The following is a 13,376-nucleotide window of genomic DNA, read 5'->3' as shown; positions in this document are numbered from 1 at the left end:
TGTTTTATTTTTTGATCTGGGTGAGAGTTACATGAAATTGCTAACTTTGTGATAATTCACGGATAGGAACACTTAGGATTTGTGCGTTTATCTGTATTTACATTATATATACTTCAATATCAACATGTTTATTAGAAAGAAAGACACCTGGCCAAAGGAGAGGTTACACTTCTTTCCAAATTCTTGAGCTGAGAACTGCCTGCCCCAGAATCATGAGTACCTCAAAATATTCCCAAGCCTCTTCCACGTACCAGAAAGTCCACCAATACCATGAACACCCGTGAGCTCGTCGTAAAACTTGCAGGGCTCAGATACTACTTGTGGGACTCCTGCTTACATGAACACCCTCCCAAATTAGGCATGATAAACCACATAAAGAATAACTAGATTATGCTGCTTGAACAAAATTTAGAATCTTAGGAGTTTAGAACAATCAAAGCTTTTTAAGCAAAATCTACCGAGGTTTGGGGTGATTGCTTTGAGTGGTGAGAATTCAGGCTTCTTCCATGTCGTGGATGCTCTGGCTGTGCTTTCGCGATCACCACAGCAAGAGGGTACCACTGGAGAAATGTGCACCTACAATTGTGTTTCCATCTGGAGGTGATATTTGATGTGGAAGATGTTGGGGTTCACAACCGACGGCCAAGAACAAAATCTTGAGACATCTTTGGTGCAAAGGGTGGTTTTATTAAAGCATGGGGACAGGGCCCAGGGGCAGGAGGAGCTTCCCTGGGATTGTGAGGAGAGACTGATTACATTGGGGGAGGGCGGTAAAAGCAAGGGGACGTTTCCAAAGGGACTTTCACATGCTAAAGTCTCACAGGATACTGGAGGCTTAGATATTGTCAAGCTATGGTTGTTTTTACTCTAGCCAAGCTTTATCATGAAGACAGTTGGGACTTCCTGGAGGAGTGTCTTACTCTGCCTGACCCAACTATTGGTCAATGGGCTGCAGGTTATAAGGAAATATAATTTTTAATTTAATTTTATTTTTAACATTTATTTATTTTTGAGACAGAGAGAGACAGAGCATGAACAGGGAGGGTCAGAGAGAGAGGGAGTCACAGAATCCGAAGCAGGCTCCAGGCTCCGAGCTGTCAGCACAGAGCCCAACGCGGGGCTCGAACTCACAGACCGTGAGATCATGACCTGAGCCGAAGTCGGACACTTAACCGACTGAGCCACCCAAGCGCCCCAAGGAAATTTAATTTTATCTTCAATTCTTTTTGCCTTTGTTCTCCACATCATTATGGGTCCCTTCTGGGCACAATCTGCTGGCCAGGACTAGTTAGATGGCGCTGCCCGTCCCTCCTCCGTGGCTACCAGGAGTGGGACCTTAGGAAAGCAGAGCCTTCCCTCGTGCTCAGAGGGTGAGGGACATGCCCTTAAACAACTCTACCAGGCTGTCAATGCTTTTGCCTAAAACCAATTTTGGAATCTTGACATGGGACATGGGAAATCGGTTTTAACCTCTTGCGTATGATGTAACTTCCATGAAAACGGGAGAATATTCCACCTTCCTGTGCACCCTCACTTCCCACATGAATAGTTTGCCTATTCCCACTTCAAACTTGAAAACTAGTCTCTGTAAGCATGGCTTTATCACCAGGAAGTAACAAGGTAATGACTTAAATGTACTAGAAAGTTTATAAAACAGTAGAGATACGCATGGCTTATTCCAAACATAGAACACTTTATTTTCTGTAACAAAAGTTGTTCTTTGCATATAAGGATGTTCTAGCGGCTGCTTAGATGTTAGGGGACTGCTTTTCCTCTGGCAAAGGCTCGTATCTCTGGTCTCTGTTCTTGAAGAGCTGCATTCCAAGATCAGGGTGAGAGTCTTCTACTTTGGAAAAGAGCCTCTTTGCAGAAATGGCCCATTTGAATCTATAACCCATGAACTTGACTGTCTTAGTTCTCAGTTGTGGAACTAAATTACAGCAGTACATAATACATTGCATTCTAAAGCATAAAAAGTTATGTAGAATGAGATATAAATAAGATTATACCTAACAGCTCTGTATTTCTTTTAAACAAATGGCTCTCCAAGAAGACACTTTCCTTAGGCTCTTGAAATATATTTTTCTGCTGTAACAGTGGGTCAATAATTTCTGCAGTTGAACCAGCTATTAGCTTTCTTGAGAGACAGAACTCTCTTAGTTTTAGGATCAAATTCGTATTGCCTTGTTCCATGAAAGAAATAGAAAAATCCTAGAAAGAAAAGAAAAGAGACTTACTATGTTATACAAATGGTTTCTAGGCTTGACTTGAATTCTTGAAAAATCCTGTCATTTGTGAGAATATTTTTGGCGTCTGCCATCCCCCAAATAACAATACTGATGTTATTCTATCACAACAACATAGAGGAAATATATTCATATATTCACTTACCATCTTTCTGGAAAACAGCATCAACCTTACTTCCAATTCCAGGAAAGTCATCTGCTATCATTTTGGGATAACCTGCATCCATGGATTGTTTATATTCATCATACCTGGTCAAAAAATAATTGGAGGCATCAGAATGCATCAGATGTGTAGACTTCGCAAAGTCATCACAGGGAATTTGGCAGCAGGAGTGTTTTAAGAACTTTTAACTGCAGAGATGTTGTGTGGCATAGGGGAGGGTGACATGGGATGCTGGATGGAAAAGATTTATAAGGTCCCTCTGAACGCCAACCACTAATTTTAATTCTCCGGGAAGTACCACACGACATCCCATTAAGGCAAACTGCAATCAAAGATACATTTCTACTGGTGGAAGGGCCCTGTGAAGATAAATGCCCTCCTTCTTAGGTGTCCTTTTTCAAATGTAGCCCCACGTGTTCCCTGGATTCCCAGTATGGGTGTTGCACAATGATCTCTTAAGAATAGCCTTGGATGCTTGCTACAGCCATTCACAGAAACGGCAGCTAGTCAAGGCAGTAAGAGACTCCCGTGGGCACGGTTCAATCTAGAATGTTCCCTCTGTGTAGAAAGAGCTGGTGCACTACCACTTTCTGTCCTCGGTCTTTACCTCCAGTACTTGTTACCGACAAAGAAGTACGTTTTCCCAGTTTCTTCCTCAGACACAGCAGCATCGATGCTCGTCACGGTTCTGGGGAAGCCGAAGGATTTGTGGATGTTCCTGGGGTATCCATACAGCATATCCTGCCCCCGGACAGCCCAGTACTTATCGCCTGCCAGTCAAAAAACAGAGATGAAAATACTTATCCAGGGCGCCAGAAGACGGTAGGCTGATTTCCAGCTAAGTTCTCAGCTACACATGCCAGAGCAGTGTCTCACCTGTACGTTAGAACCATCCGGGGAGGTTTTTCAAGACGCCTAAGCTAATTTTGTGCCCAAGGTCTATTAGGTCAGTATGTTTTTTAAATATCTGCATCTGCAGCAAGCTTGGAAATGGCCCAAGCGTTCATTGCACCACCTCCGTGACACCAGGCTCGCTTCTGCGGTTTCCCCTCGACTCTGAAAGTTCCCGCCAATGGCTTCCCAAAGGCCAGAGTGTTGTAATGACTCACAGTCTGTAATGACTTGCAGCCTTTGTCACCAAAAACCATTGCATCTGGCTAGAATACAGTTCCAAACACTCATTTATGCTGTGTCCAGATCTATATATTTAGACTTAAAAAGCCCCATGTCACATAACACTGGTCTTCCACCTTGAAGCCAGGATTATTCTCATTGCACAGATATGCTCATTGACCCCTTATGAAAAAGCAGCTTGAAACTTTGTGCATCTGACATCCTACTTAAGGGGCACCTGGGGGCTCAGTTGGTTGAACATCGGACTCTGGATTTTGGCTCCAGTCATGATCCCAGTGTTGTGAGATCGAGCCCTGCATTGGGTCTGTGCTGAGCCTGGAGCCTGCTTGAGAATCTCGCTTCCTCTGCCCTGCTCCCCTTCTCACATACACACACCCTCTCTAAACATTAAATAACTAAATTAAATTAATTGATTTCCTATTTAATTTCATGATCTGAGGGATAGAAAGCCGGTTTCCAAGTTTTCTGTCCACCTAAACTGCATTCGATCCTTTGCCTTGAGTGTACGACCGGGTCAAGTACTTTAATGTCTGCGTATATTATTTGCAGAAATAGTGATGTTGGCCACAGTGTCTTCAAAGCCAGGAGCCCATCATTGGATCACGTTTCATTCTGATAGAATCAAAGAAGCTTGTCGCATTCAATTCATGATGATTCAGGACTTCTCATCCCTTAATGTACACGGCAGCTGAAGGACGTGGACAGACCTTGAGGATGTCAGGCTAAACGAGAGTCTGTGGTCTTAACAGACTCCTCAGGGATGTCCACGATACCTCCCCCTCCCTTCATGTGTCTGTGCTATCCTCTCTCTAACTTTGGCCTCAGTCTCTCCTTTTCATTCCTGAGCACCTCCAGGGGAGATTTGTAAAGAGCCCCACACAGAAAACATTTTCAAAATTCCAGGTTCATAAACCAGCAGAACACGGATATCTGTAGTCACATGCTCTTCATGGAAAACAACTCAGAGCTGCACTGTATCGTTCTTAGCTACGGTGATGAGCTCCCACTGGTGTGAGAAGCAAGATCGTCAGATTTCCCAAAGTGCGTGGAGAGAAAGTAGCTACAACTGTCTTCTATCTCAGCCCCGAAGCGGCTGAAACATTAATCCACGGAACGGAACCATCGCAGAAACATTACCTTTGAAAAACCGGATTTCGTCTCTCTCTGCAGCTTCGTAAGCTGCCTCAAGTCCATTTGGCAGGTTTGGCCAGAAAATAGAAATGAAATTCTGCTCAACGTCCGGGGAGTAGTGGCTTATGCGCATGTAGAACCTGATGATTAGAAAGTAAAGAAATTTGAGCTAATGGGGAGCAAGCGTGGGCTGACATCTAAGGGAGTTTACTGCCGGCCAAGCGGGTCCTGGTGAATGTTGAACGTCCGTCGTCCGGGCTGGGGTCCGGGCGGCGGTGGGGAAGCCTGGCCCGTGGTGTCCACTCCCTTGCACGGTGACAGCACCACGGCAGAGTCCTGGGGCTTCCCAGGAGCGCACTGGTAAGTCCAGAGCATTGCTGCCGTCCACGCACGTCCGGCACAAACAACCTCAGGAACCTGGACAGTCAACTGCAGTAGAGTGACTACACAACCATCCGTGTCACTTATCTTTAGTGGCTTTGGTATTAATATGATTTAAGTTACTCAAATGATGGCTGTGATTGACAACCAGCTTGCACCAATTCCGTCTGACAGCTAGCGTCGGAGCCGCGAGGAGCCTGTGGCAGAACACAGCCACGTCCGTGCCCCTGCCAGCCCAGGCCCTTTCCCCCGTCACGCCTTTCCTCACAAGACCCTACGAGAGTGTGCTGCTCGCACCTCACAGAGGAGAGACAGGGGTCAGGGAGGGGAAGGGAGGTGTCTAAGGCAAAAGTCAAGTTTAAACTCAGAGCTGGCTGCCGGTCCCGTTGTCCCCTTGGGCTGTTGGCTCACACAGTCGGTCCTACAGTCCGCAGGGACTGGGTGATGGAAAAGCATAGACTGTAACGCGGCCGCAGAAGAAGGTTCTGGACCGCAGGCCACGGGGAACGATGGGCCCGGCAGTCAGGAGCCCAAGTGGTGGTCCGGCCCCACCTCTGCCTGGCGGTGAGGCCCTGGGCAAATCCACTGCCATCTCCAGCCTCCCACAGCTTCCTGCTTTGGTGCCACTTAAATGACAAAGGACACAGGTAGAGGAGTTCCTGCAAATCCTAGACTTGCTCCTGTTCCTTGAAGAAATCCCTCAAACACTTGCTTTGCTAGGGGTGTCCTGCTCTATTCAGAGCTTTCCTTTAAAGCCAGCTGCTTCCTTAGCTTTCAGCCACACCCTATATGGTTTGCGTGCAGCCTTATCTATAGGGGAGAAGAGAATGGAAAGCATTTGGGACCAACACCCTGCATTCTGGGGTGGATGTGACCACAGAGCAGTCAAACAGCACGGGCATGACTCTAGCAAGAGCGGCTGAGAAGTGAGCCCATCAAAGCACCCCAACTTTCTGTGCCAAAGCCCTGGTCCTTCCTCAGGGCTGTTCTTTCTGTGGACTGCATCATTCAAAAAAGGACTATGTTATACATTTACACGGTCCTTTAGGAATCAGGATGACACAGAGAGCGGGCCTATTCCTTGGGAGGGAGCCCTGGATGTTTTGAGGCCACACACCGTACTGGGGGGTCCAGGACCCTGCTGTGAGGAGAGAAGCATGTCGTGACCCCACATATGTGCTCGAGGGAGGGCTCTCGTGAACTCTGGGGGATTTTCCCCACAACGGCTCCTTGTCCTTCCCTAGGTCTCTGGGGATCGCAGGCTTTGGGGGGGCATCTTTACTAGGATAGAGGAGTGACATTTAAGGGTGGCTACAAAACCCCCATCAGCATAACGGTGCTGTGGAAACCACTGGCTTCTCCTACCAAAGTGCTAACGTGAATCTCATCACGAGAGTGGGCATTAACGAAGAGAGCTCGTCAGTACGAGCCAGCTCAGTTGCTTCTCTGTCACCACTCCGTGCGCCGCAAGGATCTCTTTCCTTCTCTCTGCCTTACTTTACTGATCTGCAAAATGGGACTATATTTCCTGAATTTTCGACTTCAATGTTGTTGTTGTTGTTGTTGTTTTTTCTGAGCCCCAAACAACAGAACGCATGTGGGGGGAGAAGTGGTCATAAGTTCATCACATTGTGCAAATGTATGTAATCGCTTGCACTTAATCAAAATTCTAATTATGCATGCAAGCGTAAGACAAATAACATGTGGGGCAGAGTATAGCGCATGGGTTCCCCTAGTCATGAGTGTTGTTGTGGTTACAGACACAAAACACAAAGAGGAACTGATGTCCTACCTGTCTTTAAAGAACATCACTTCTCCCCGAATCGTGGTGATTGCGTCAAAGGTTAGCTTGCTGTCACACGGTTGTGGGGTTTGGGGGCCTGTTGGAGGGATGGGATTCTGGGAGGGTCCTAAAGGAGAAAGAGATCTGCAGTTAGTTCTGCTGGAAAGCTGCATGAACCACAAAGCCAGCTTCTTAAAGGTCCCCACTGACGGCCTCTCTAACGGCCCCTCGTCCCCAGTGTTGTTCTGTACACTCACCATATATGGCCTGGATGCCATCGATGTCATCCTGAGACAGCTGGACGTCACCACTGTAGATGTAGTTGGGGTACATCAGAGCCCCAATGTCAGTCGAGTGAGAGAGTCCGAGGGAATGACCCAACTCATGAGCGGCCACGCGATACAAGTTGAAATCTAAAAGTTCCAATAGACCCTGTTTGCAATTCTTTGGGAAGGGTGTTCGTAGTGGAAAAATACATACTTCTACTAATGCGCCTTTTCAGTTAAGCCAACCAGTATTACAATGAACTGAGGAGGGGTGGGGGGATCAAGAGAGACAGGATTAGCTGGCTCACCCCTGAAGTCGTCGGTCCACCTTTCGTCTTCATCGAAATGGACATCTCCGCCAAGATTTGGGCCTGGTTGGAAAGCATGAGCGAGGTTCCCTCCAGGTCCATCGAAGGGAGAATTGTCATGGTGATCTGCCGGAAACAGAATTCAACAGGTGTCCCTCCTGGCTCTAACTCCGGCTAACCCAGGAGGGTCAGCTTTGCTGAGAGGGCAACAGATTCCCACCCAGTGTGGCATAGTCCCTCCTTCAGCCTGTAAAAGCAACACTCCTCTTGAGCAAGGTCCTCCAGCAGCTGAAGGGATCTAGGGTCAAGGCAAAGGGAAGGTGAGAAGAGTTTCCTGCTACAAGAAGGGCTTACCTCCCCACACAAAGGATAGCATTATGTCCGCTTGACCCTCAGAGACCTTGGTGAAGGTCAGGGGTGAGACATCACTCCAGAGTTGAAAGGCTTTCTCAATGGCACGGTCCACCTGTGCTCTTGACAGATCTGGTGTGTAATTTTCAATCCTTCACGTGAAATAAAAGAGAGACATGTCAGACCTCCTCTGCCATGGCTCTGATGGGGAATAGAGTCCTCGCTCTGGTGCCCGTTCTGGTTACCTGTAGGTCAGGTCTGTGTGCTCCCATCGAGGGTTCCCCTCAGTGAGGACATAGGAAGCCACGTCGGGCACCCCACACCTGGCCTGCTGCATCACGTGCAGGGTCTCAGCATCTGGCCGCCCAGTCACCTTCAGCCCAAAGAATTTCTGCATTTGCTTCAGCTTCTCAACCACTGGGCTATGGTTTCTCTGCTTTACCATTTTCTTCCCGTCGTCCTTCAGATTGTAGTAGTTTTCCAGGTATTTCTGATGAAAGATAAAGGTACTGAAACCACCAGATGAGAACTTTCTCTTCTCTGAAGATTGACAATATGAAGTTTTCACAGAAGTGGAGAGCCACTTTTAAAGATTGTGCTTGGATTTCAGGGTCCTTGTTATTGGTGGAAACTAATCTCAGAGTAGGAATCTCCTGACCTCTCAATAGCATGAAGTCAGAATTACAATTGGCTCCTTTAGTTCCCTCCGACAGGAAAAGGGAAAAGAATCTGTTCTGGGGAGAGGACCCTTCCCACCACAAGTTTCTCTTCGTAAGAAACCCACCCTTTATTTATTAATAAATAAAGCTCATTTCTTAAGCCCTTTTATGCTACTACTGCTTCTCTATAAAGCCATGGGAAAATGCAGATAAAGGCTCTTCGTTTCTGGCATGTGAAATTCAGCATTTACCTGGACCATCTCCACATCTTTCTCTTGTGTGTCTGAGGTCACTGCTGGGAAACCGTGGGACCCCACGCCCCAGAGCAGCAGCAGCAGCAGCAGCAGAGGAAGGCTGGCCATGCTGACCTTGGCTTTTCTTCTCTGGTGAAGGCCTCTGATTGCTCTCCACCTGCCTGCTGTTGAAGTACCTCAACTAGGAAAAGCTCCCTCTTTATATAGTCTGTGTTTCCAGAAAGCTGGGGGCTGGCTGGCTCACATTGCGTAACATCCTCTTTGATTAGTGATGAATACCTCCGGCAATTATCAGAAACGGTGACGCCACACAGATTATTTGGATCCACTCGGTGTCGCAACCTTATGATTAATATCAAACAGTCCGTGTGTGTGAAGGAGACACATTGGTTTTCTCCAGTTCCTGTCTGTCCTTTTTGAACAGGGCCTTGTCAGAGATCGTAGAGTAAGTATTCCGTGATCATGTGAAAAGCTAGGCTTTGCTACCTTTTGCCTTTGCCAAACTGTCTAGTATACTATTTCCACAGCCCACGGTCTCCGTCTTTACGTGGGCCCAGGATTTGAGAACCTTGGCTCAGAAGCCCTCATCCACAGGTCTGGTGAGATAACTCCCACCCTGTGCAGACACTGCCCATTGCCATCATAGGAGAAATATGACCCTTCTCTGAAACCTGTCACAACGTACCAGAGGAGGCAGGGGCTGGCCAAAGACCAAGTCTTATTGTCTTATTTTGAGTCTTCTGGGGCAGAGAGAGAGAGAGAAGTGGGGTTCACCTGATGGGTCAGGGGCGTGGGTCTCAAGCTCATCACCTGCTAGACTCGAACTCACGAACCGTGAGATCATGCCCTCAGCCGAAGTCCGATACTTAACGGACTGAGCCACCTGTGGCCCCTCTGCTGTCTTATTTTTAATCATCCTCATTCCCGTTGATGCGAGCACATGCTCGTTAGGGCTGGGCTGCAATTATTCTCTCATGTATGCATTCGTTCACGTATCTTTGCATTCATTCATCCACATGATCGTATTCAGCATCTTCTGGGCACCAGTTCCCATGGGAGGGAGTTAATTAGTAAACAGACATCGTATGAGATATCTTAAGGTGGCTTTAACAGAAGTCCATACAACGCTGCTCAGATTAGATTTACCAGGAAGTGCCAGGATGCACGAGACTATAGAGCTGGTCCTACCCTAAATTTCCTAACGTTCACTAACCCTCCTATCTCTATCATAGTTTTTGCCAAATCTTAGTGCCACCTGGAGTATTACTTTTGTATTTTTCCTTAAGTTACAGTTTGCCTCATTATAGGCTATCATGTCTGTAAAAATCATCGTTTAATGGTTATTAGTTTTGTATGCATATTGAAATAAATACATGGCTATGTCATGAAAATGTTCATTTGTGTGTCCATGTGGGAATATGTGTCTTGGGGGCTGTCCTTCTGGCCCTTGGTGAGAAAAGCTGATCTAAGTCCGTGGATTCCTCTGCTCACACCCCAGCCTCCTTCCTCCAAAGTGTTTAATGAGATACGAAGCTGAGAAACACCTGTGTCCTCTTTCCCCTCCAGCACCTGATGGTGCCCCCTGCCTTTCCCACCCTGGCAAGACAGCTTTCTCTGGGCTTTTCTCACCGTACCAACTTCTGCTTTCCTCGCCACACTAAGAACAACACCTTGTGTATAAATATTGCTTCAATATCTTTTGGACTGACGTGAAAGGGCTCATTTTCTCCCTAATTACCTAGCCACAACTTCCTCATAAGTGGACTAGTATGTGAGTTCAAGACCGTGAGAGGAATTGGAAGAAGTTCTCACCAAGGTCAAAGCCTCTCCTTCTCATGGGCATCAGATGAAGGGGGGGGCTGAGACCAAAGAACACCAACGGTTGAACTGACTTCAGTACAGGCAAGGAAAATACTGGAAGAAGCTTTTATGTCAGAGGTTGTGTGCACAATGTCAAGGGATAGCACATCCCCCCTGACTCCTAGGGAATCTGGTCAGTGTGAAGAGGATGCACCCCACCCTCCGGGCCAGTGAGAAGCAAGGGTCACGAGGTTAACTCGAGAGCATGTGACCTTCTGGGATTGGGCAAGGCATTACAAAGATATCACCCAGGACGAGTCTCATGAAATATTCAATGTGGCGAGAGCTCACGTACCCTATGGTCCACAGGTTTCCCCACTTTTGTAAATGACAGTATCCTTTAAACAAAATCCCTTCTGGGAAATCTGAGGGACACAGAGCCTCACCTGCCTCACTCCCACCTGGTCCCCTGTCTCCTCTCCACTAGCAAAGCCCCGACGTCTGTGCCACAGGGAGGATCCAGTGGAACGAAGTTCAAAAACCACGGGTCTAGCCCAGCACTCTGGTCTTCCCCACAAGACCCTGGGCAGCAGGGAGGTTGCCCACAGGCCCGCGGCCATGGCTCTGAAGGGACAGGGGTGGGGGGAGGACCTGGTCGGAGGAAGCACGTAGAGCTGGGACTCAACCTTCTGCTCCTGGTCTGGGTGCAGAGCTCCCGATGTAAAAGCCGTGTTTTTCCCTCCAACTTCAGGAATGCTGACGTGGATCGGACACTGGTCACTTAAAATAGCTTTTTGTTACATCTCTTCCCAAAACAACAACGAGTTTTAAATTAAGTTTCAGTTCAGCAGACAGCTTCAAAGACTCATGGTGTCCTGAATCTTGAAATTTCCAGTTAGGTATTCACAGCAGAACACATGAGCTCCTTGGCTAGTGCCGGCATGTGAGAGATTTGAAAGTGGAGAGGAAAACATACAAATTGGGACCAGAAAGCTGGGGATTAAATCCTACCCAAAGCCTAGCAATGCCGAAACTTTGTATAGTTTCCAAGAAGCCCAAGACGTGTTAGAATTTTAGTGCTTTTCATGTCTGAATGTTTTTTTTTTTTTTCCTCTGGGAGCTTCTCTTTCCCCCATAATCCCCTTTCGGATGTAGTTTTGTGGAAATGACTCCTCCATTGTGTATCCCCCGGGGGGAATGGCAGATTTAGGAGGGCTTTTGAGAGTGTGAGCACGTCAGCTGACTCCCGACTATTTCCAAATAGGCAAATTATTTCCAAGGTTTTCTTGGTCACTTCGTGCTGCTCTGGGCAAGGACTCAAGCATGTTTGTGTCTTTGCATATGAAGTTGAGTCTTGGAATATCCCTCTTGCTTCGTATTTTTTATGCTTGGAAATTCAGCCTCTTTCATTTTATAATTAAATTTGAGTCTCATTTTTTTTTCTAGTTTTTTGCTCCTACAGGTCTTGAAGTGACCTTTAGCCAGAGGTTTAATGTTTTAATAATTTTTGTTTTGGGAGTGACATGAGGGAAAGCTTTGCCCCGATCCGTATCTTCTCCCTCCCCGTGGCCACATGGTGGCTTCACGGACAATCACTTCGTGTGTGCCAGACATCTGACAGACACGTTGCACCTGTTGGTTCCTTCAGACGTCATGGTTTCCTTCCGGGTAGAAATGATGGACGCATCAACCCGGAGGCACTTACTGTCACGAGTCTGTGCAACTCCAGTCCACCAACCTCCACTGTGCTCTGTCGCCGGATAAGTCACACACACACTCTGGGTATGGAGACTTGGCCTCCCTAATGGAGAAATGCTGTGAGACACCAGGCCGGTTCTGTTACTTGTGTCATGTCTATGATAACGTCTCCATGCCACCACCCAATCCCTCAGGCCTGAGAGAATCTTAATGGATCCCCGCAGACCTCTTCATATGCTTGACGCTGGGATGCATTTCTTTGTTCTCATAGGAAATTATTGTTGAAAAGCCGGTGATGTGGCACCATCCCTCTTTGCTGAAGCTGATGTTATGGTTCCCCTCCATGGTTTGGGGAAAGGAAACTAGGGATGTTCCCAGGCCATACAGCTTTCGAAAGGGGAGAATGTGTACAGATACGGTGACTGGGGCATAAAGGTCTTTAGGGAAATAGTTTCCAAAGAGAAGAGCCAGAAGCCCTTAGAAGCCTCTATCCTACAAGCTACGCAACAGAGCATTGGGGTGCTTTCTTCCCTGTCCTTGGAGATCAGCCCGAGATCACAGAGCCCCTCAAATCCCCCGGAGTCCTCTGCCCTCTGCCAAGGTTGCAAAAGCAAGCCTACATCGTCATTTATACCACGGGGTTAGCACAGTCTCCGTATAAAAGGGGACCAGTGTGTTTTGCATATTTTATATATATGTGTAGATATATATTGATCTTCATGACTCGGTATCTATAAATATGCAAACCTGTGTAACTTTATATACACAGATATACTTAGCACAGTGCCTGCAAAAGAATATATACATACAATTCTATAGACAATAGATGTCATAGGATAATATATTGGGATGTAAAATTGCATTTTTTGTCTCATAGTTTGCCCTGACCTTGCCAAGAGCTCTGTATGCCCTAGTTCACAGGTGTCTTCAGGACTGCAATCAAAAGCGACTTGATCGAAGGCAAGATCTCTTTCCAACTGTGGAAAAACCTGAGAACACTTGGGGGAGGTTATGACAGGCATCTTTGGCGAAGAGGGGAAAGGAACCAGTTTTGAGGGAAGCATGAGACAGAACAGCAGTTCCCTTAAACGGGAAAAGGGAACGTTTGGTCAGTTCCACCAGGCGTAAAGACCCACGCTTGGCTTCCAGCACCCTGGAAGCTGCTGGGGTGGGGGTGGGTGGCCACAGGGAGGCTGGATGCT

The 13,376-nt window shown here is 47.2% G+C and overlaps 1 protein-coding gene across 1 annotated transcript; it reads right to left on the bottom strand.

Annotated features, from left to right (window-relative positions):
* Nucleotides 1–1,673: 1,673 nt before the first annotated feature.
* Nucleotides 1,674–8,832, bottom strand: MMP1 (matrix metallopeptidase 1). The gene is made up of 10 exons (XM_025929007.2): nt 8,674–8,832; nt 8,009–8,253; nt 7,767–7,915; nt 7,413–7,538; nt 7,096–7,251; nt 6,848–6,965; nt 4,681–4,814; nt 3,017–3,179; nt 2,392–2,495; nt 1,674–2,211 (listed from the first exon to the last, which is right to left on the bottom strand). The coding sequence occupies exons 1-10, from the start codon at nt 8,782–8,784 to the stop codon at nt 2,102–2,104; spliced, it is 1,416 nt and encodes a 471-aa protein (XP_025784792.2). The 5' UTR covers nt 8,785–8,832; the 3' UTR covers nt 1,674–2,101.
* Between the last annotated feature and the right edge of the window lie 4,544 nt (nt 8,833–13,376).

The sequence above is a fragment of the Puma concolor genome, chromosome D1, assembly GCF_028749965.1.
Source record: "Puma concolor isolate L17-30 chromosome D1, mPumCon1.1.hap2, whole genome shotgun sequence".
NCBI classification, from domain to species: Eukaryota; Metazoa; Chordata; class Mammalia; order Carnivora; family Felidae; genus Puma; species Puma concolor.
Note: the sequence above shows the minus strand (reverse complement) of the source record. Positions and strands in the feature narration are given on the sequence as shown.

What these genes read in the sequence shown, in the direction of transcription:
- MMP1 (XM_025929007.2), bottom strand. Translation starts at nt 8,784, where the DNA reads ATGGCCAGCCTTCCTCTGCTGCTGCTGCTGCTGCTGCTCTGGGGCGTG. An exon ending in GCTATCCTTTGTGTGGGGAG is followed by an intron (nt 7,539 to 7,766) that starts GTAAGCCCTTCT and finishes TGTTTCCGGCAG; the next exon opens with ATCACCATGACAATTCTCCC. An exon ending in GTCGGTAACAAGTACTGGAG is followed by an intron (nt 2,496 to 3,016) that starts GTAAAGACCGAG and finishes TTTTTTGACCAG; the next exon opens with GTATGATGAATATAAACAAT.